The sequence below is a fragment of the Centruroides vittatus genome, unplaced genomic scaffold, assembly GCF_030686945.1.
Source record: "Centruroides vittatus isolate TY-2023 unplaced genomic scaffold, ASM3068694v2 contig_878, whole genome shotgun sequence".
NCBI lineage: Eukaryota > Metazoa > Arthropoda > Arachnida > Scorpiones > Buthidae > Centruroides > Centruroides vittatus.
The window spans coordinates 437,424-461,356 of NW_027122570.1; the positions used below are offsets into that span (position 1 = coordinate 437,424).

At 30.7% G+C, this 23,933-nt stretch overlaps 3 protein-coding genes across 5 annotated transcripts in view; 2 read left to right on the forward strand and 1 right to left on the reverse strand.

Annotated features, from left to right (window-relative positions):
- The window catches only part of LOC136983196 (coiled-coil domain-containing protein 112-like), a 372,297-nt gene that overhangs the window by 197,908 nt on the left and 150,456 nt on the right, over nt 1-23,933 (forward strand). The gene's annotated exons all lie outside the window — the stretch shown is intronic.
- LOC136983193 (thrombospondin type-1 domain-containing protein 4-like) overlaps nt 1-23,933 on the reverse strand; it is a 141,458-nt gene that overhangs the window by 1,571 nt on the left and 115,954 nt on the right. The gene's annotated exons all lie outside the window — the stretch shown is intronic.
- LOC136983199 (toxin CSTX-20-like) lies at nt 9,958-19,230 on the forward strand. Its single transcript, XM_067279886.1, has 4 exons — nt 9,958-10,073; nt 10,153-10,255; nt 10,394-10,497; nt 19,092-19,230. Exons 1-4 carry the CDS (start codon nt 10,026-10,028, stop codon nt 19,182-19,184), a joined length of 348 nt encoding a protein of 115 aa, XP_067135987.1. The 5' UTR covers nt 9,958-10,025; the 3' UTR covers nt 19,185-19,230.

The following is a 23,933-nucleotide window of genomic DNA, read 5'->3' on the forward strand; positions in this document are numbered from 1 at the left end:
TCAGTAAAGGAATTTCCAATTCTTTGACTGTTAGAAAAAATTCAAATCAGTCCACATAAACCGTCTATTGTTTCAAAGATTTATATTGTTCAATATAAAAGCATTCTCATACGTGCTATTTTTATCGCAGCAGTTGTTTTTATTCGAATAATTCTGTAAATGTTTATTTTCAAAATATCTAATTGTTAACTTTAGAATATGAATAAGGTTTAAAATATTATGAAAATAAAAATAAAATCGTTTATCCATCAAATTAACATAAACGTTGCATGTTCCTCATCAATTTTACAAAAATCTACTTTGAAGAATTGTTTTCTGAATAATTTGTATTAAAGAAGAAAAAAATCGGTATAAAAGTTTGAACTCGTTTGTAGCTGAAAATAAAAGCTAATTAAATTTGCTTATCAAATGTCTGTATGTTTAATAAAAAATTCAGAACAATATTTTTTTGAGTTACAATTCTTCCCATTCTCACCTACAATTCGTGGGAAATTCGCGATTAATGCGTATTTTGCATAATGTGCTTCCAAGGATCTTTGGAAATGCATGTTTGTAAAGAAAAGTAATTTTCTCAAATAAGGTTTCCTACCAGTAATTTTCTTCGAAACTATTATATAAAGAAAATGTTGCAACATTGCAATTTAAAACCAGGCGTTTGCGGGTAGTGTCACCGCGTATTGGCAGACTTTACAACTGCTACAATACTTCTTGTTCTATAAGTTTCGGTGGCTGGAGTAAGCGAGGTACTGTACTTTTTTTTATAAGGAAAAGATCACTACTAGGGTTCTGAAATAAATTACAGCGAGCTTCACAATTTCTTACTTTGAAGAAATGGTAATATGTGTTTAGTATTATTATATGCTGTAGTTGGTAGTTTACGATGTGATGATAATACTACTGTCATGTTTTAAGAGTCTATGGTTTCGTTCCTGAAAAACAGTAATTCAGTGGTCACACCTAGTGATTTCCAGCCACGCAGGCAACTGCAATAAGCGCGAGTCGCGCGCGTCTTGTCGTAGTCACATTGTTCGTTGGCGTTGCAACTCGTCATAGACCTTATAATAAACTAACATCCACATCGCCTGCTAATCTTCTAATTTTTTTTCATGTGAAAAAATGTCGTTCGCAAATGATAGTTCTTTTCACTTAGTCCTTTAGCTGAATTTAAAATAATATTATCGTTATTAAATTAAACACAATGAACATTTTATATCTATAAATCTAAAAATGGTACTTAAAAACAGTGCTGAGACTTTCGCCATGTCTGTGCTCTTTTATCTTTTCTTCGATAAAAACGAAGAATTAAAATTCCACAGGCATTCATGAGCCTGAATCAGCTCGATCAATCTCGATTGTAAAGCTATACCGGTATTCTCACTTTCTGGCATAATGATAACTATTTTCAAAGTTGCCACCGTATGACGTGGCACAAAGACGTTTGTGATTGGATGCTCGTTTGTGATTGGATGCTCATTTGCAATCGACGCGATTAGACAAAACTTTTTATTTCCAGTTGCGGTTGCAGTCGCGCAGACTTTCGGAGGGGTTTTACTAAGTATTGGAAACAGCCACAGTCGTTGCAGTTGTCTGTGAGGCTGGAAATCGAAAGGTGTGACCACATCTTACGGCATGTACAGTACCACGTGTTGTACAACAGTAGTTAGATGTAAAATTGCATCGTTCTTCTAAACCAGGGGTTCTCAAAGTGGGCAATATTTCCGCCTTGTGGGCGGCGAGTAAATCTAGGGGGGCGCTGGAGGAAGGGTACTGAACGATGACCAAAGGCAAAAGTTGGGATCGCTGATGGGTTAGGGGGCGTTGGGTATAATACTATAATATAACTTTATGGAACAAAGAGGGCGGTGGATCGAAAAAGTTTGAGAACCTCTGTTCTAAACCTTCATTTTACCCGATTATATTGTAATGTTGATTGTAATAAAGAAAGTGAATTAGCTGCAAACTTTATGATCATGATGATAGGAGCTTTTCCTTTGCAAAACAATGTGAGAAATTTCAAACAAAAAACAGAAAAGAGAAAACCCCAACTGACGTTATATTTAAAGCATCCGAAGAAGTATTTTCATGAAAAATATTGTAGAAAAATACAATATCCATTATTCTACCTTGTCAAGGTTTATTATTAAATTACAGAGCAGAAAAGAATCAAAAAATACCAAACCACGAATGCTACCTATAAATTGCCTGGCCTAGTATTTAATGATGAAGGGGAGCAGCTGAAAGTGTCATAAAACGTGCAGTGAAATCCTGCAATGAGATCATGCTTGGAAATAAATGTATATATAATAACAATATTATTGCAACCTGACCAATTAGATGTTGCAACATGCCTCAATGATGAGTCAAATTGCAACATTTGAACTGCGCTGTTATTTTTAGATACAAAAAATGAATAATGAGTATTCAGTATAAAAGTTTGAACTCGTTTGTAGCTGAAAATAAAAGCTAATTAAATTTGCTTATCAAATGTCTGTATGTTTAATAAAAAATTCAGAACAATATTTTTTTGAGTTACAATTCTTCCCATTCTCACCTACAATTCGTGGGAAATTCGCGATTAATGCGTATTTTGCATAATGTGCTTCCAAGGATCTTTGGAAATGCATGTTTGTAAAGAAAAGTAAAATTACAAAAGTACACTATACAATTTTGAGCTATTAAAAACTAATTTTCATGCTGAAATGTAGGGTAAATGAGGATTAGGCAGTGAACATGTGTAATTACTGTATAAACGAAAAGATAGTGCCACATATTGTGTTAGCTGAAAGCCATGCTTGCTATGTATGCTGTTTACGGACAATTGCTTTAAAAATAAGTAAAAAAGTCGAATGTTTCTGTTTCTGGCCTGCAGAATGTTTTACGCATTTTGTGTATACTGTAGCCTCAAAAATCATAAGATTAACGAACGACTTTTGTTTCTTATATATAATATTTTAGAAGCTTGAATAATGAGTCTAACCTGTAATCGGTCAAAATTAACAGAGAAGGCTCTGATAGAGGGCTCATCCGTATACTGTTCACCAACTAACCCACATCTCTAAAGGTGAGATAGTAATGTAGCAGAAAATTATATTTTGATTTTTCGAATCTGCTTTTCAGACAGCACTGTTAGTTTGTTCGTTATTGTGTTGTTTGGTATGACAAGAAAATACCAATTCAGTTAGTTATTATAAATAAAATCTATTTTCACATTCACAGCTTCGGAACTTCTATTAACCATGTAACCCTGATTTGCCCTATATCCAGTATACATTTATACATATTATTTAATTATTGGTATTCAGAATGTTTCAAAGTCATTTGAATCAGTGTTTCAATTGGCAATATTATCACTACAAATATTTTCTTTCCGAATCACGATTTATATTTATTGATTCTGTTATGGTGTTTTGTTGAGGAAATAATATTTATAAATTAAATTTTGTAATCATCTGTCTTTAAGAACTTTTACTAAATTTATAGCGTTATAATTTACCAATAAATATTTACAAGTACTGTACTTGATTATTTGCTCTTTTATTATATATATATCAAATACTGAGAATTTAAATGATTTTTTCGAATTTTGAATATACATAGAAATGAATTAAAATACATCATTGTAATGAAAGATCAATAATCAAGCACAATGCCATCGATTATTAAAATAATATTTAATCTGAACTCCTGTATACAACGGATCTCCCAGTAGCCGAGTGGATAAAACCACTGAGCAATAGATAGCAGGCGCGCCCTACCAACAGGCTGGTCGTGTGGAGTGTTCTTCATGTGTATAACATGTAATAGGGCCGATTTTCTATAGAATGCTTTCCCAGCAGGCATCCCCTCGATAGATCGTTGCGTCGCCTTTTCCTATGAAACTAAACCTTTCTACAATGAATACGATAAAATTAGAGATAAATTTGAAAAACCGTATTCAAAACGTTTTCTAACAAACGATGGAAAGTATTATAAAGAAATTACAGAAGACACAACCAGGATTATTCAATAAATGATGCGTACACGAAATATTAAGTTCTGGTTTCCCTGCAATATTTAGGAGATTGGGCGAAGATCAGCGCTATTTTTAAGTATAATTACGTGTGCTCCGGACATCTCAACAATATGCTGTAACTATTACAATATTTCTACAACTGAAATGGATGACATGGAATATTTTATGACGTAATAAGTCTATTTCCACTTGACAACACAACAGAAACGGTTTTGGTTTACGAGTAGCTTTGATGTATGTTTTAGCAAATTTCACTGTTGGCGTTTGTCAAAAAATTGTTCTTCGCATATCCCGATGGATGTTCTTTCAGTACTGAGAATATAAATCTCGTTGCGACTTTCATCAACACGTTGCCTTAACATAATATGAGAATATACTCCTCTGATGTAACCTACACGTGAAAAAGACACTATTTCGGATGACAGGATAATAATTATTCTGTCGCCCTGTACTTCATCCATCACTTTCTTTCTTAACGAAAGAAATTTCATCGATTATCTTATAAATAATTTGGGTTATAAACACTAATTGCTTTATAGAATCTGTAACAATCAATTTATGCAACTTTTTGGCAATATTGTCGAAGATATAGCAGAATTGTGACTTTTTAAAGTACTGTACTGTATTTCTGGAAACTCATAAATTGAATTTTTATAAATGGAAAATTAAGAGATATTTTCGAGAAACGATTTTAAATTTTGTTAATTTTATTCTATAAATCAGAGCATTTCTTTGAATAGTTTCTATTGTTCTCGAAACGTTATAATAAGTAAATTTCTTATAGTTACTCCATTATTTAACTTCAGATTTCTTAACATTATTGAGAAGTTTCCTAACTTATAAAACATGAATAAACTTTTTAAAAAATTGTTTTTTTTCAATACTATTTTTTGATATCTTACGAACACAAAGAAAGAAACAAGAATTATACATTACAATTGTTTTATACTTGCAAAACAAATTAACTTATTCTGATATTGTGAAAATGTTATGAGGTATCTTGACTATTGAAATACACTGTTGAAGTAAACGAGTAAAATTTATTCACTGTCTACCGATTGCCAAATTCTTAATTTTCTTTCAAAATTTAATTGGTCAGTTGCAGTCTGAACTGATAAATTTCTTCGAATTAATGCGTTTTATTCGATTGATCGATTGATTTGATAAAAGTTATAGACACGAAACATCGCAACGCCTTGTTTAATATTTTCTACAGTAAAAAAACTATGAAGTTCATCTTCCTTTCTTTTTTATTTTGTCTTTGTCATTCTGAGGTTCTTCAATCAGTTTGTTTTCAAAGCTAAAAGTTTTAGAGATTGGACAAGCCGATGACCAAATACCAAAGTTTCAGTTGAATGCTGTTTTCCAATGTTTTTCCGAAGACAGTTTGGTTAAAAATTCTTCCATACAGAGTTCATAACAGAACCATCAGCTTTTAATGTATTTTGTAGAACAAATAATGTAATGTTACCAAATTTCATGCAATGCGAATCGAAACATAGAGAATTTACTTATTTACTTATTTACAATCAAAAACATTGAAAATTTACTTAAATACATGCTGAAGATAATATTCTCCTATTCATATTTTTGTGGTACTGACACTATCAGAACTTGACGTCGTAATAAAATTGCATAATTTTTATTCAATTTTATTTAATTTTTATTAGTATAATTCGCGTAAATGGAATGTTTATTCTATCCGAATCTTATTTTTATGATAGAATCGGGCTGAATTTGATAGGAGTGGATTGGATTGATGCGATACGGCAACGCAATATACAGCGATCAACCAAAAAGAATGGCTTCGTGAAAGACTTTCTATAGAAAACTGGCCCTTATTTAGATATTAGACACGTGAAGAAAACCCAGAAAACTCACATTGCTAGCCCGTTAGCGAGGCGCAAACCCGCGATCGGCTACTAGTGTTCAGTGGTTTTATCCAATCGGTGACCGGTAAGGATGATCTGATAGGAAAAATATAAATTGACGAATTAATATAAAAATTATCAATTGTTAAAGATTGTCAAAAATTCTATTGTTTCACAAGGAACTTTTTAACACGAGTAATATCAAGTACTGTGTTCTATCAGTGAGAAAACGGATGTCTGTCGTTAGGTCATCTAAGATAAATTTAATAATTTTTTTTTAAATGAGAGATAAAAATATTATTATTATTATTATATTACGTATGTTTATAATTATAAATAACGATAATTTCAAAGGGAATTAACATGTGGTCTTAAAGAAGACAATTTGATTAGATAATTTCTAATTAAAATTTCTAAATAATTTCAAAGTAACGCTGAATATTTTAATGGGTTTGTATGAGAAAATTAATTATTCCAATCATTTTTACGTTAATACCTGAAAAATCCCTTATTCCTATTTATTAAATAGTCAAAAATAAATTACCCGCAAAAACTATGAAAATAAATATGGCTACAGAAAAGAAAAAACAAAATAATGGCCATCCGTACTGGACGTACTGTACCTTATTACTTGCTGATGCCTCATGTTAATGAATAAATAAAAATTTATTAGCATTTACAAAGGGATTTTTAGAATATATTTTAATAAAATCAGTACAATAATTTTTATAGGAATTTAACAATTTTACAATTAACAACCGTCAATTCAGATTTAATGCTAACTCTTCAAAATAAGGTCATATAAGTAGAAGAAAAGCTCCTCAAAACTAATAGAAATTTTAGTAAGTCTCGGAAATCAGATCTCTATATACATATCAACGTATATGCATTATTATTAAAATTTATAAGAGCTTCATGCATTATTCGCGCAATTAAGAAATTTAATGAAGTTAATTTTGATTTATATTGTTTATTCTAACATTGTTTCCGATATCATTTCGACAATTGAATGTAAAGTAATAATAGTATTCGTAATAAGATAGAGCTCAGATAATGGCCACTAAGTAGTTTCTAGAAAATTCTTACGAATTTCCTTTCTAGAAAAACTATATCCCAATGTATGCTATGTGATGTTAATTCCCGTCAAAATGAAGAATATTTGAATACTGTAAGAAATACAATAAAAAATCGGTGTACATTAATTTTAATGATTCATAATTTATAAAATTCTGGTGTTGTAATGCTTATGGGAAAAGCCATGAAATGATTAGAAATGGGGAATGGCAATTTGGGGCTGTTAGTCTTAAAACTGTACGATGGACATTCGGAGCTCAGTTCTTGATAAAAGTTCGGCGGGATATTCAATTTTTATTTGCACGATCCTGTATAATGACTACACCTAATATGATGGTTACGTTCTCAGATTTATAACAGAAGTCCTTAAGATCCGCACTTTTTACAAGCTGAAATGGTAACATTTCAGCTTGTAAATCCCGAAACACAAAGAGAAAGATAGAAAGCAGCACGAAGCGACAGAAAAGAGAAAATAGACTGCATTTCATAACTTAAAACGTTGTTAAATGTGGCCATCATTGAATTAATATACTGTATTGCCTATCCATCTTAAAGCCATGATCCACTATAATGGCCCCCTGTAGCTTTTTTGGTAAAGTATAAATAGCTTCGTAACGATTTTGCTAAGTTGGAACTTTGCAGAGAAGATAGAGCTTCAAATTATGTACTAAATTATGTAAATGTAAAAGATTTATTTGTACAATCCTTGATGTAGTATAAAAAATAAATAAGGGCAGCCGTCATCATGTTATGGCATTATTATTATATATAATAACGATGCTATACTATTATTTTATTGTGTGTTTTGCATTCAACTCTGTATTTGTCTAGACGAGGAATGGCGAACCTTTTTGAATCTGCGTGCCTAGCTTTAAAGATGTTTACACGTGCAAAAGTTTAAGACTTCAAATAATGATATTTAAAGAAAGTAAACGAATGTGCTTTAATTAGAATAAATGTAAAAAAACTGATTAAAAAAGAATGATCAGGTGATAAACAGAAAAGATGATTGAAAAACAGATGATAAATCGAAATCGTGTAATACGTTACGTGACAGATGATTTCTCCTTACGTCCCACTTACGAGCACGCGTGCCATAGGTTCGCCACCTCTGGTCTAAGCCAAATTCCATTTGAATGTCAGTGCAGTGTGTGTAACTTCTAATGTCATTTATCTGTGCTTATGTTATATTATTATGTATTAACACTTGTATCATTATTTTTCATCTATTCGTATATCATCCAAGAATTTTATTATTTTAGATAATTCTGTAATCACCCAAATATTTGCAAACAAGCTGTAAATTAACTGTACTAACATTTGTTTCTACTTCTCATATTGTATCTACTCCCGTTTATCATCCCAAATTAGCATCTTAAATATTTCTGTAATTACCTGTATTTGTAAACAACTTGTAATTTAACTGTATCTTGTTTTCATCCCCGGCAGTGCAATGCGGAATCGGAGCATGTACTGATTTTGTACATAATAAATGATATTGACTGACTGACTGAATGTGCTTATGTGGATGCGCAGAGTTTTATGTTGTCTATATACACGAGATGAGATATATGTATTGTGTTTTGTTGTGTTTGATGTTGTATTCGTATTTTGTATTGTTTAACCTATCGAACGGTGGATTTAAGATCAGACAGAACAAGAGTGTAGCCTTCTAAAGTGGACTTAATCAATCTCTCTGAAGAATGCCTCGCCTAATGTGTATATCCTTCGTTTTGGTGTGTTTTGTGAAGTCCTATTATTATTATTATTATTATTCTCGTATATTCTTGTAAACAAATAGATCTGTTATATAATGAATGTCTATTTGTGATGCTATGCAATCACAAATAAATTTCGGAAACAAAATATACAATTTTTATATTGTTACAATTACTTTATCTGAGAAAAAAAAACGAATAACATTGCTTTTAATTCAAAATATGTTTTAATATTATTAGCCATAAAAATCGTATTTTAAAATTCAAAATAAAATTAATGATTTGTAATTAATTGTAAGATACACATAAAAGCTACAGATCATCATTAAAACGTTGAAATAAGATGATTCTTTCAAAAAGTAAACTTTTAATAACAATAAAATCCGCTTGTTTAAAGCAGTATTTATTTGTAAAGCAATCTAAAAACAGCTTAAAAAGTAATATATATTATTATCAAAATTTTTTTACAGAATTTAAGTCAAAGTGCGCATAACTGATTTCAAATACGTCAATAAGTAACCAAATTTTAGGAATTCAAAAACAATTCTTAGGTCCTTAAAATACGAATAACTGAAATTTTAATTAATAAAATTATGCCAATGAAAGATAAGTTTATATAAATTGCGATTTTTAATTTGAAGTTAATATAAACGTAAGTATTTATACTGCTGAAGGAGGGAACAAAGCAGTATAAATACAGTATCATTCTAAATTCCGAAAATACGACCTTTCTTCTTACAACATACTCCACACATTTTGTAGGATTGTCGTTCTCTTCACTTAGTGGAATGGCTTCAGGGAAATGTCTTTCTATCATAACAAACATCCTAACTTCAACTCTTACAAACATTGTATTAAATTACTCGATAAACATATTTAAACTGAATTTTAAAATTAAACACATTCTTCGGACATGGTTCTTCGCTCGATAAAAGGCAATTTCACTTATAAATAAAATTCGAATATGCTTAATTTACAAAGTCCATATTCCGCATTGATGGTCTTTAAAACATATAGTAATTAGTCATGTTTTCGTGAAAATTTAATTTACAACTTTTATTCATATGAACCGAATAAAAATAAATATTAAAATATTCGAAAAATTCTAATAAGCTACATTATACTTTAGATTAATTAACGTGTTTTGCCTTAGTCCTTAATACTTATTCTCTGTATTAAAAATTAATAAGGTATTCGTGTCACTTTATCGAAAAAATGATAACTTATCGTTTGAACAATTGCTCATTCTCACGAACTTCAGTACATAAAGTGATCGATATAAATTTAAAAACTACTTCCAACATCTTCACAGAAGTGACAAAAAATTTTAGGGGTTGAAATTGCATTAAAATGATTAGATACATTTTATTAGTTTCTTTGGTCATCGTAATTTCAGAGGTTGAAAATATATAAGAAAAAAAAAACATAAATCTAATATATATAGTTGAAATTATATTAAATTGTATTACTTTTACAGGCACTTCCGAAGCCATGCTTTAAGCAAATAGATTGCGCACAAGATGAGTGTTGTTTGAAAATTGGAAATATTGTAAACGTTTGTCGCAAAAGAGGTGTTGCAGGTCAGTAATCTTTTCATTAAAATATGCAATTATAAAGTTAATTTAATAAGGTTTCATTTTTCAATAATAAAACGTGTTTATGCTGGAAATTAATCGAATTAAAATATAATATTGTTCTTATTATATATGAAATTTCAGGGAAAAAATGCAATGGATTAGGTTTAACTAAACCATTTCATAAAGACATTTACGTAGGCAGATGTCCGTGTGTCGAAGGTTTAGATTGCAAAAAGAAAAATGAGGTACAGTTTTATATGATAATAATAGTAATAATACATTGTATAAAATAAATTGATTAAGGCATTTAAATCCTGATGTTTTAAAATAATTTTTATGATAAAATATTAAAGAATCCTGATAAGTAATAACCTGTTATCATTTATTTTTAATAACAATATTCTTAAATTATTATTATTATTATTCATAATATTTAAAAGAATTAATTTTTAATAGGGAAATTAACAGCTTAATTCGTAAATTAAAAAATTTCAGAAATTTCACATCAAATTAAGAAGGCAAAACAAAAAGACTGTTATTTAAAATGATTCTTGTGAATTTAGAATGTTAGAAAATTAATTTAATTAGATTTAATTTTTCATTATTAAAAAGTTTTTATTTTTTAAATATTTTTATAATGAAAGTAATAAAATTAGGATAAAATGTTATTCTTTAATTTTGATTTTTTGACTAAAATCTTGTTTTAATAATTAAAAATTCTTTTAAATATAGTCTGACGTAAAAATTAATATTTTCTTATTTTTTTATTAATAAAACACTGAACTTTCCGAGAACTTTTAAATAGGCTTTTAACTCAAAATCTATTAATTTCAACTTATATTTAGATATGATAATTTAAATAGAATTTTCAAGCATATAAACTTTTTACTATGAATTTCTATAGAATTTATCCATTATTCACGACAACTGTAATTCATACAGAATGCGTTAAATTTGTCACATTTCTAAAAAATATCTTTGAAATATTTTAAATTTTAACAGGATGATCATATAATATAAAATCCTCGTTTTTATGATTTATTGTACTTCAAATAAAATACACAGTAAGACTTTAGTAAACATTTTTGTTATACGCCTCAAAATTCATCAGAATAATTAATTTTTCCGTTAAAAATATCGAATTAACTGTATTACAAATTAATCGCAGATTGTGACCTAAAAATATATTTATGCTACGGTCTAACTCTGAGCAATAAAATACGAACGGCGGACAGGACAAGGACTTAAGTTTAATGGATTAATCTATTTTGAAACAGCATAAAAACGGGATATTTTATTTATATAGCTTCTAAATTTAATCGTTATATTGGTTTATTATCATTCTTCGCTTAAATATATACAGGTATCCCTTGATTAACGCGGGGTTAATTAATCATCCCTCAATGCTACCGCTTATATCAAAATCGCATTAATCAAATACGGTATCTACGTTAAGTAAAGACAGCTGGTAAAGCCGCGTTAATTAAAACTTCTGCCGCGTAGCCTATGTAAAGGGATTGCCGCAATTAATTACGCGCGTTAATCAAATCCGGCGTTAAGCAAGCAAAGGATACCTATACAGGAGTTACGAAACTAATAGATTGTACATTAGTTGAAGCGGAGCTTCTTCTATGAGGCTTACAGTATTGTGTTCGTTCCCAAAATCCTTTCGATAGATTTTGATAAAACTTTGCCATTTTCCATTAATTGCGATGCGGAATTCAAAAATGCAATAAAAAATGGGGGGGGTCCATAACATCGCTTCCGAGATACAAGGTTGTTTCACAGTCGCTAGCACGTCTTGTATGGGCTTATAGAATCGAGTTCGTTCTCAAAATTTAATGGGCCGATTTTGATAAAACTTTGCCATTTTCCATTAATTGAGACGAAGAATCCAGAAATGTAATGTGGGTCCATTTAAATTAAAAAAATCCAGCAACGAATCGTTTAACTTTCCCGGCAACATTTAAAATTCTGGTGGCGCTATCTGTTGCGATATTCCATTAAAACAAATTGTTTACATTTTTAATTGTTATAAAATGGCAAAAGGCTTAATTTTAAGGATAGGGATGTTTTATAGAAAAAACTGTAAATGCTAATAACGTAAAATCGTCATTAAGTCCGACCCTACTCGAGATAAGACACACGACCACCTTTATCACCCCATCCTGTCGACCTTAAACCACTAAAATTTAATAGCATGAATCTTTCTAATACACAAACCTTGCTACAAAATTTCAGAAATTTTCGAAAGTACATGAATAATTAAGCTTTAAAGAGATTTTAAAAAATCGTGCCCCTCACACACACTAACATCCATATATACAGGAAAAAAAAAACAGAATATTTTTGCATTTCTTGACGTTTCAAGATTCCCTAAGTCCTAAAATGTAAAAATCTCGGGAAGGGTCATTTTTTTGACCGATCGCCATACTTTCCCTCTGTTATGTACAACAGAGCCAGGAAAGTAAAAATGAGTTGGAGTCCATGAGTTCGTTTTCGATATACAAAGGTATTAGTGACAATTCCCATGCTCTGATGTAACGAGCGCACCTAACAGAATTTAGGCCTAGGGGTCAAAAATAAAAACAGTATTACGTGAGCCTAACGGAAAATAGGCGCGAAAAACGAACAAAACACAAGAACAAAGCAATTGCCATCGATTGCTTTGTTCTTGGATCGTCTATCCGTACCTGGCCAGGGCAAGGATCATGTCTCCATTGGCCTGTAGATACGGGGATAGCCTTTTTTGTGGCGGCAGGTGCAGAGTTCACATGTCCGCGTCCGTCAGGTACTGTACAAGAATCGCCTCTTCTGTGCCTAACAGGTGCAGGGATCGCTTCAACTCTATCGCGATACGACAAAGTCACGGGATATCCTAGTATACTGATATAGAATATATGAATGTAGAATAATTAATACAAAGCGTTTACCTTTCGTATTAGCTGTACAAATATTAAAAAAAAATAAGTACAGTGGAACCTCGATGTAGGACCTTATACCGAATAGGACGTATACCAAACCAACCTTTCCCATAAGAAGTAATGTAAAAATGATTAATCCGTTCTCATGTAAAAAAAACCCCTCTTGATATGATATATTAATAGGGTTGTAAAATATTTTAAACACTGTTTGAGCACATTAATAAAAAAATAAATTTTATTATAGATTTTTAAAGTTATTACAGTATATTGTATTATATTATTTAAATCATTAAATGAAAATCAAATCAAACTCTCCTTAATACTAATAATCTGTTTAGAAATTGATTAAACCCCTTTCGCAACGTTAGCAGATTTAATAATGTCTTCATTTTTCCCGATTGTCCATATCGTCGCTCTCGGAATACGGTATGCAACAGTTAAATCTCGAACACCCATGCCACCTTCATATTTGTCAACAATCTCTTTTTTCGGTTCCATTGTGATTCTAGTCATTTTTTTAGTTTTCCGTTGCCTTTTTGCAATTCATGATTAACAAAAAATGATAAAATTTTACTTACAAATTAAAATCAGAAGAAATTTAACAAAGTTATAAACCGTGGGACCGCGAACGTCTAGTCTGGTCTAGTACACCGATAGTGCTACTTGTTCATAGATGGCGAGTATAATTGAATTAAGTCGTATACCGAGCAAAATTTGTTTCGTCCAAACAGGACGTATTCCGAATTGGACGTATTCTAAAGCAGACGTATACCGAGGTTCCACTGTACAGATATTACAGATATCAAAATTAAATAAAAATAATGACTTCAATAAAGAATGTGATCAGTTCGACAGCGATATTTTATGCTGCTAGTTATGGCGTCGATGAGATGCATAAGCAGCAACGTCCGTTGTTCACGCAAAGAATTTTGAAGCCCGTGCGAGGTTTGAGGAGGATGAAGTGCATCAAAGCGCCTACCAAGAGCGTCCTAGATACGTCTGTTGCAGCATAAATGTGTCACCAGTTTTGGCTGTGGGATACCATTTCTGCACCTTTTGACTGTAGAGTTTCTATGTGCAGCACATAAGTTAAAGATCAGTACACGTTCAAGCACATTACTGCCCACTCACTAAAGATAAGTCCCCCGTACAAACACATTACATCCACCTTACATGTCTCTTTTATGGATATGAGAGAAATGACATCTAATCCAAACCTCTCTAAAGATCCCTAACCTCCTGTGGCAGAAGGTTAGGGTTCCTTAGAGAGGTTTGGTCGCCTAGCGTACGCCCTCCTCTAAGTAGTCTTTGCGTACCACAGATTATGATATTGTTCTTACTGTACTTGCAGTAATGACAGATCTCAAATGAGTCGGAGTTTGGCCATATAGATAGCCACAATCTATCCATCTATCTAGTATCGGAGTTAATATGGAGGTCATTGCGTAATCGCTTATCTTCCGAAGAGCCGGCCGAAGCGTTTTTGCTTGACCATACGAAATTACTCGCAAAATACCTTCCGGGAGGTCTTTTTAAGGGTAACTGCTCCCTATTTAGGCGTTAGAGACCTGAAGAAAACCCGGAAAATCCACGTGGCCAGCCCGTCCTGGCGTGCGCAAACCCACGATCGAACTACCAGTGTTCAGGGAACTGAACCGCTTAGCCACTGGTGGGCTGACAGCCACAAATAACAGTCTTCTGACGTCGTTACCCTAGCCTGCCTTGGCGTTATCTTCGAGAAGATAATCCCGTAGTTCGGACTGGTTCCACATCCGAACTACAGAATGACTTACGTTCAGCCGTCTTGTAAGTCTGTCTGAATGCCCGGTTTCGAGTCTGCTTGTAGCTCTGTAACGTAATTTCACTAGCAAATTATATCTAAGTCGTTTTAACAAAATGCCAATCTCAAAATGCTTTCTTTCATTACAGTGCATGAATAGATTCACTGGAAAACAGCAGGTTTTATGCCCTTGCGTATTTGCATAAACCTATGCGAGCGCGAGTCATTTGCATTCCTTACATCGATGCTGTAATTATCACGATCTTTCCACTTGTTCTTTAATTTATGAAAATCAGTCTATTTACACAATAATAATGCAATAACCATCACGACGCCTGAATTTGCTTAATTTAATAATTAAATTTTGCTTCAATTTGTTTATTTATTAAATTAAACAAATTTAAGCAAACTTTTCATTAAATAAGTATCATGAAGAAAGTCTAAAGAAAAAAGTCTACGATAATGTGTCACTAACTAAGTTGTAACATGCATATCTGATTTACAGGTTGGTTGAGAAAAGACTACAAGTTTAAAAGCTTATAGAATGTTAATCAGCAGACACAATCTACGAGACATTAATTTACAGCAAAACACATCAAGTTTTATCTCGAACAGTCATTTTGGTTTTTATGTAGTCATTGGTGATACGGCAGACATCCCACCTGAGTTAAATTTCTTGAGAAACTTTAACAGCATTTCCCTTATTACTTCCGTTACGAAAGTGGATGTAATAACGGTGATGTGACGGTAATGAAAATTTTGAGCTCTGTAAAATTTGCAAGCAAAGATGGAATAAACTCCATATCTTTAATGAAATTCCAAAAGCAAAAATTTAGAGGTGTCAAATTTGAGGACCGAGATTGCCATGGTATCGGTCTTGCTCGCCTGGGACCAATTAACCCACTTGGGACTGGAAAACGTTTATTCCGAATTAGTATGTTAGTGCGGTGCTGCGCCGTTCTGTCTTTCTGGTTTGCACACGTCCTTCTGTGCCATCTCCGTTTAACTGTGAAATGAGAGCATTTTCCAGTAAGCTACATCCAGATACACGATACCATGTTCGGTTCCCTGATGGAAAACAGAGCCATGTTTGTATAAGCACAAAATACATTCACTTTTGGACTGTCACAAACATATTACACAGTTTCTTGTGGATTTTTGAAATCCCAAATCTTGCAGTTGTTATTCACTTTACTACTAATATGAAATGTCGATTCCTCAATGAAAATAATACTATTCCGTCTTCCTCAATTCAATGCAATTACTGAACTATGCGAGATAAACTTGATGTGTTCTGCTATTAAAAATTTAACGCCTCAAGTGATTCTGTGTCTTCTTATTAAAATTCTATGCTTTCAAAGTTGTAAAGTTCTTTTTGAATCGCTCTGCATATTAATTATCAAAAAATTTAAACACAAGGAAACACGAGGATGTTATGGGCACAAAACAGAATTTTCGAGGTCAAAAGCAGATTTAGTGTTCCAAAATTTATATTTTTAGAATATATAATCCGTCTTTTTATAAAGAAAATAATATTTCAATAAAATGTAAAATAAATAAAAATAATGTTATACCTTTAGGGAAACTCGTGGCAATAGTTATTCCCTGACATCTCAGTTATTTTTATTATATTATGATATAGAATTATTGATATTTCCCATTAAACGAAATATTTGTTTCCGTTATAGTCATATCATTATTAATATTATCTTTACACTTATATAGCATTTATTGTTATTTTTCTGATAAAGATTAAAAAATTAAAGTAAAATTTGTAAGCATCTTTTTGTTATTTTATAATTACTCAAATTATATATCTGACCCACGATTTGGAGTTAATAAATTTTGACCCACCTCGGAAAAAGGTTCGTCATCACTTGTGTAGAATTTTATATTGTGATGAAGAATATGTTTTCATTAGACAATAGATGTATGTTGTATAAATTAACATAATTACATAAATTGGACTATTTGCGATGTTTTAGAAAACTTTTATTTATACTCCACAATATAAAAAATTGTTTAAATAGATTATTTCTACAATCTAAAAATTTTCCAAACGTAAGAAATATCATTAAACTCATTTTCTCCTAAACTTCTGAAAGGTTTTTGAATTTTATATGTTTGTAAAGAAGAAAATGAGAAAATTTTATGCAAGGGACAAAAAAACAGAAAGAAAACCTTAAGATCAATTCAGAAACGTTTAGTCAGATGCAATGGATACCGTTATGCTTTGATTCCATTATATAGTACTGTATATAATGGAAACGCAATTTTGAATATTTTCGTTAGACTTTCATTGCAACTGAAATTTGTTTAAAACGATTTCATTTAAAGTTTGTGGGACGTAAACAAATTTAAAAATTTTTCGAAATTCTTTTTGCAATAGGAACTTTAAAACAGAGAAACTTCATTTCTGAAAGGTTTGTATTCTGACACTCTGGTTTTATGAAAGCATAACATGCTTTAAAAAAAAAAAGGAATTTTTTTATAGAATGAATCAATCAGAGAACAATATCTGAGAGGAAGAGGATTATTCCTTCTTCTTACGCAATGGTGTCTGGGAGGAGAACAAAATTAATGGATAATTATTATTATCCATTAATTTTGTTCTCCTCCAATGTTAAAATTCCAATGTTACTGCTTATTAAGCAATAATATTGAAATTTTTGAGGAAACTGTCACAATCAATTATACAAACAGTTAAAAACATGCATTGAATATAATTCAAAGAAACAACGTAAGTAAATATTCAATAATTTTACATTAACACGGGTAATATCTATATTTGATGTAAATATTAACACTAATGTATTATTAGTTTTAGTTGCATTCCTAAGTAGAGAGAAGTCGAACCAATAAAAATTGTTGCAAAAATAATGGTAAATTATTGCAAGATTGTAACTCATGTTATATTGGTATTAATTATAATAATAGCAGAAGTAATAATACATTTGTAAAAGTTGACAACTTCAAAATTTCGGTGAATAGTTCAAGGCTCAAATAAAACCATTGTTACATAATATATATTGTCATCTCTACTATCTTGGAAAAGGTTCTTTACAACTTTCTTCCATTCAGCAACACTTTATACGTTTCCTTGTGATTTATTCTTCACTAAATATACCCTCGGCACATTTTTTATAATAATGGAATGTGGCATCGTTTTTTCCTCTTCCTTTCAACTTGAAAAATTGATCATAGTAGTGTAATGCACTGTGTAAACCTTTTCTAATTCCTATTTAAGTTTTAAACATTTGTGCTTCTGAAATTTTTAAAATGATAAATACGATTTAAATCAGCCGAAATAAAGAAAATTTCTTAAACTCTTCTTATAATTTGCTAAAGAACAATAATCTTGTCACTCATCTGTATCAGTAAAATTTATATAATATCTTCTTCCTCTTTGGCCTTAGTCCCGATTGACAGCAGGGTCGGCACACCTGGATTTATATATCGTATGGTATAAAAGAAATACAGATTGATCGTTCAGGATTTACATACAGAAAATTTTTCTTTGCAATTTTTTCTATTATTCCCCCCCCCCTCAATAGTTTTGAAGCTATAAAAGAAGAAAAAGTGCATTTTATTGCATTTTAATTCGGAACAAATCTAAGAAATTTTTATTACAGATCTGAAATCATTTTGTGAAGAAATTACTGTAATTTTGAAAAATATCCTTCTCAACTAAATTTTCAACTTCTCAAGCTTATTAATGACTTTTTTTCTGCCTAAATGAATAGGCAGTACAGTGCTTTAGAAGTGAGAACGAATCAGCCTAGAAGGGATTTCTTCATTCAATACTTAAGGCAGAAAGACCTATACATAGCGTGCCACAAATTTCCCTTTTTCTGGTGGAAGTACGCCTTGCACCTCACACTATCACACTTAGCACTTCCACACTTGCGATTCGCAAAAGGCCAAGCGTCATTATTCACGTCATTTTCGGCAAATGCTAAAGCGTGAAAAAAATTCACAAATTAAAAAAATTTCGATGTAGTGAAATTTTTAGCGTTTAACGAATTAAATTTTTCCTGTATCTATAGTAAAATATCCGGGAAAAATTTACAAGCCTTATTTTTTGCTTGTAAATATACATTTAAATTATTTTAAATAAGTTTTATATGAATTTCAGGGTTTACTCGGGAAGGTAATTCATACTTGTCAAGGTGAAATTGAAGTAGAAAATCCAGACGAAACTTCAGACGAAGAAATTGAAGAATTTTAAAACTAAAAACAAAATATTTTTCAAAAATAAATAATTGCAATCATAATTTTGTATACTTCATTAATCATCTTCATCTTCACCAATGCACATAGAATTGTAATTATTAACCTTTTTAATTATGTCAAATTTTTAAATTTATTATTGACAACGGTCAAATTTACGGTATATTTGGATAGTCTATGCAATTTAGCGAAATTTCTTTACTTATTTAAGCTTTAACAAAAATATTTCAAAAGTAATTACATTTAAAAAACAAGGTAATGAATTGGATGGAATATTTTAAGCCAGAAAACATGAAATTAATTAAATTAAAATAAAGCGTAATAAACATGCTTGTACATAATAATTTTTTAAAATAAAGGAATAAAATAATTAAATTACTTTATTCCCGTATATCATATAATTTGTCGTTAATAATAATTTTATGTTAAACAAATTTATTTTCATTCCTTAAAATATAATGTTTATAAATTCTTTGGTTTCATTTTTCAGTCGGTTTCGTTGTTTTTCGTTGAACTTTCAGTCCAACAAACAGAACAAAAATAATGAAATCAACAATTCAACTGAAAACAATAACTTACGATCAGAAATTCATAAAAATCGTAACGTCTCATTCGGAAAATACGACTCTAGATTAAATAATAATAATAGTAATAAAGCCTACTGCATTTTTGTATACATTTCAAAGAAACTAACATCATCCTGATTAAAATATTCTCCTGAGTTTAAGTATCCTTTAATTAATTCGATTTAGAACCATGATTTTCTAACCTAATACAGTTATAAATTATTCTGCACGTACTGTATTCATTTACTTGTTAATTTCTACAGATTAGAAATGATTAAAAAAATTGTTGTTATTTAAATTAGAAAAATAAAATATATTATAAATAGAATATTTTTTTGAATCTGTTCATTAAGAATGACTATAAAAAATTATTTAAATAATTTTTAATCAAAAATTTGAACTATTTCATAAAAGGAATAAATCTGTCGTAAATGTAATCACTCCAACAGTCACATAAACAACTTGTTATTTCAATGTACATTCAATGTATTTCCTGAAGCATTATTTTACTTTAGAATGAGTTAAATGACTTGTTTTATCTTTTAGAGACGGACCAGACACTTCTACGGGTAAAACTAATGGCCAATCATATTGGTTAAGGGAGAGAAAAAAGATGTTGTGATCCAACTACTTTCACAGTGCACAGATTTTCAGACGATTTTTATTTACGAGACTGATTAAAATCTCTTTCAGGATATTGTTGCCAATTCCGGTCAGACTGAATCGAACGGAAGACTGAATTTCTCGTCCCACGAGAGATTCAGGTTCGAACGCAACGGATTTCGGAAGCGTCTATTATTGCCATTAAAATACTTTTAAGATGAAACTCCTTAAAAATTGAAGGCATCGACAAATCTCCCCAAACATGTTAGGCGCATTTAATAGGATTCAGATAAAAGGTGGAGTTGGCCATTCTTATTCGGCTTACGAATTTCTTTAACCAGACCATTTCGATAAGGACAAATACGATCGTCAAATCGATAAAAAAAAGCGTCGTCAAAATACAGTAATATCCTTTCTTATACTACATATCTCATATAAAGCCTCATATGTTACTCTAAAATTTCATCTCTATAGGCCTACATTGCTAGTTGCCACATGAGAAATTTGTGTCACCATTCGGGAAGTGTCTGCTTAAAGAATAACTCTGCACTGCTTGAAGCTTCCTTTTGGATAATATTTGTAGGTTAATAATTTACTAAGAAGTAACAGGATTTTACTATCTTTCAAAGCTTTTTTTGATATAAGATGTACTAGTAGGCCTACACAAATGGAATGCTCTATTTTGTTAAGAAATTAATAAGAAAACACATATAACTGTACTCGGAAGAAATTGGCTTGATGAATGTGCCAAATAAATTTTTGTTGTTACTATTAAATCGCATTCTAAGCAATTTGGAATTGAATATCTCTTTTAGAAATTAATTTAAGATGTCGTTATCCCTCGCAACTGTAAAGCATCATCATTCACATGATCTTCAGGATAAAATATTTGATTACCGGAAATTCTAACATAAACCCATACAAATCGTGGAATGTCATTTGAAGCTTTCGGTTTAAATTTACTGTAAACCTCGAATTTACGAACATCGGTATTTACGACGACTCGAAAAAAAATTATTATTTTCGAGTGCAAAAAAACGGTCACAATCGCTAATGGCATAATAATTACATGTTAAGTGTAATAGGTAATACTATAATATGCCATGAACAACCTCCGTATAACAATAAGTAGTAGGTTTATGCTTGTTTAACTATAACTATGCATTGTCGACGCTCCAAATGAGAAAACGAAACTAATTTTCTGCAGCTCAGTCTGGAATTTTCGTTCTTCAATTTCATAATAAGAATAAACTGAATAATAATAAATTAAATTAAAAATTAACAATAAAAATAAAACAAATTGCACATAAATATTGCAATACTCCCTCGGTTTAATTCTTGATTCTTTTGAACTTGGTCGACTCTCTGGGTCTGTCCGTGAATTTTTGCAAATAAAATATCGTAAGTAATTAGTTAAAATTTTAAAAGATGGTTTGGAGTGCAATACACCTACACAGCGTTCCTATATTGTATTACAGCATTTAGCTATAGTAGATGATTGCAATATACATATATACTCGTGCGTGACTTTGCAAACAGGATTCTATTATCGCCATTATTTTTTATGTTTGACTTACGACGGAGTTCCGTTCCGGGACTCATATCGTAAGTCGGAGACTCCCCGTAGGCTAATCAACTTTTCTAAAAGCTCTCATTTTAATTTATCTGTTAAATAAAGTTTTGAAGATAGCTCATACATTTGTATCTGATTATTCTTGATTCAAAAATAGACAAAATGATACCTCTCATTTATAGATTTTAACATTAGAATCACTCTAATTTTCCCAAAATGGTTAAGGTTTAAAATATGCTGACGGAATACGCCATAGTTACCTGCCAAGATCTTTGTATGGAGAACCCCGAGAAGACTTTCTACAGGAAACCGGCCCTTATTTAACTGATAGACACGTAAATAAAACCCAGAAAATTGCAAATGATCAGCTTGTTGGTGAGACACGAGCCCACGACCAACTACCAGTATTCAGGAGTTTCACCCACTCGGCGATTCGGACACATTTTCATGAAATAATATCTTAAGCTTATTAAACTTTGTAATTTTACTTTGATACATTGTTTCACAATTTTCCTATAACAGAAACTGTTATAAAATTCGTTTCAAAAATTCTTTCATCTTATTATAAACAGAATCATTTGAAAGATTAAAAATTTTGCGATTCTTCTAGATAACAGGGTTTTAAAATAATTAACGTATTAAGAATTTAGCTTATTGTTTAAGAAAATTATGTGATAAATTGAGTACGATTGCAATATGTCATAAGAAACAGTACTGGAAAACAAAATCAATTCTTTCCAATTGAAATCTTTATTAAAATGAGTTTGTCACAAATACCATTTTAAAATATTTTCTTCTTTTTCTTTCTGTGACTATGGTTTCCTATTTCTACATTAATCATCCGTTCAGCTTTGGTGCTAATCTTAATATTATTCATATTTCGAACAGAATGATTAATCAATATAAAATAAACAATATTTATCAAAAATATCTTTCGTATCCATTATAAATGGCGCTTAACTAGAATTCAAATCTCATCATAAATTGGAATCCAATATTTTTAGAATAGAAAACTAAAAGAACTAAATAAGAACTTTTCTGATGGAAAAGTAGACTTTTCATTGCTATTATAAATAAATACTTCTATTATTTATTCAAAATGTTCTATGTAGTATCAGGTAACATAGATTTTTAAATTAAAAATTTGTTACGTGATACTAAACAGACTATTTTCACAGAAGATGCCTGTACATTCTGATTCATCAGATTTATTTGAAAAAATTTCTAATTTTTACTGGTAACACTGACAACATACGCAATTGTAAAGAGCAATAAAAAAAATTCTGATATCGCATATATTTGAAATAACAATTGATTTGTTGTGACAGTATTCTTGTCGTCGTATCATTCGGGCATAAAATTCTACTCGTCGAATAACACTATACACGCCTAACATGATTTATTGCCTACTTAATATTAAAACCATACTTCCACACGGAATGGAAGTTATTACATATTAAAATAATTCTATCTTTTCAATATATTAATTTCAACATATTTCGAATGCTAGTATCGTAAGAATGAATCTATTGATGAAACTGTAAAACTGGAAACTTGAATAAAATAATTCAAATTATTAACATTTTGCGTTTCGAATAACATTTTACAACATTACAATATTTATTTTTTATAAAATTAAAAAAAATTACTCATTATTTATGTTTAAACAATGCATAATTCTTCTTCCAGCCCCTTTACCCTCCAGTTTTTCTCCTCCTTCATACAGTTCTTTGATGTTGCGCGGATCTGAAACATGCAGCTATATACGAAGGAAGAAAAATATTACAGATTTTTAAAAACGAGATAATTTCCAAATGTTTTGGCTCGGTAATGGATAGCGTAACCAATAAATGACGAAGGAAACTTTGTATAACTTTTTTTTTTTTTTTTTTTTTTTTTTTTATTTTGCAGAAAAGACCTCTTTCCGCTCAGAGAGCACTAAGAGGCCCAGGGAAGCCTAGGCATAGTTGGCACAAGAGAATAATATGATGCCACAAAGAAGGGA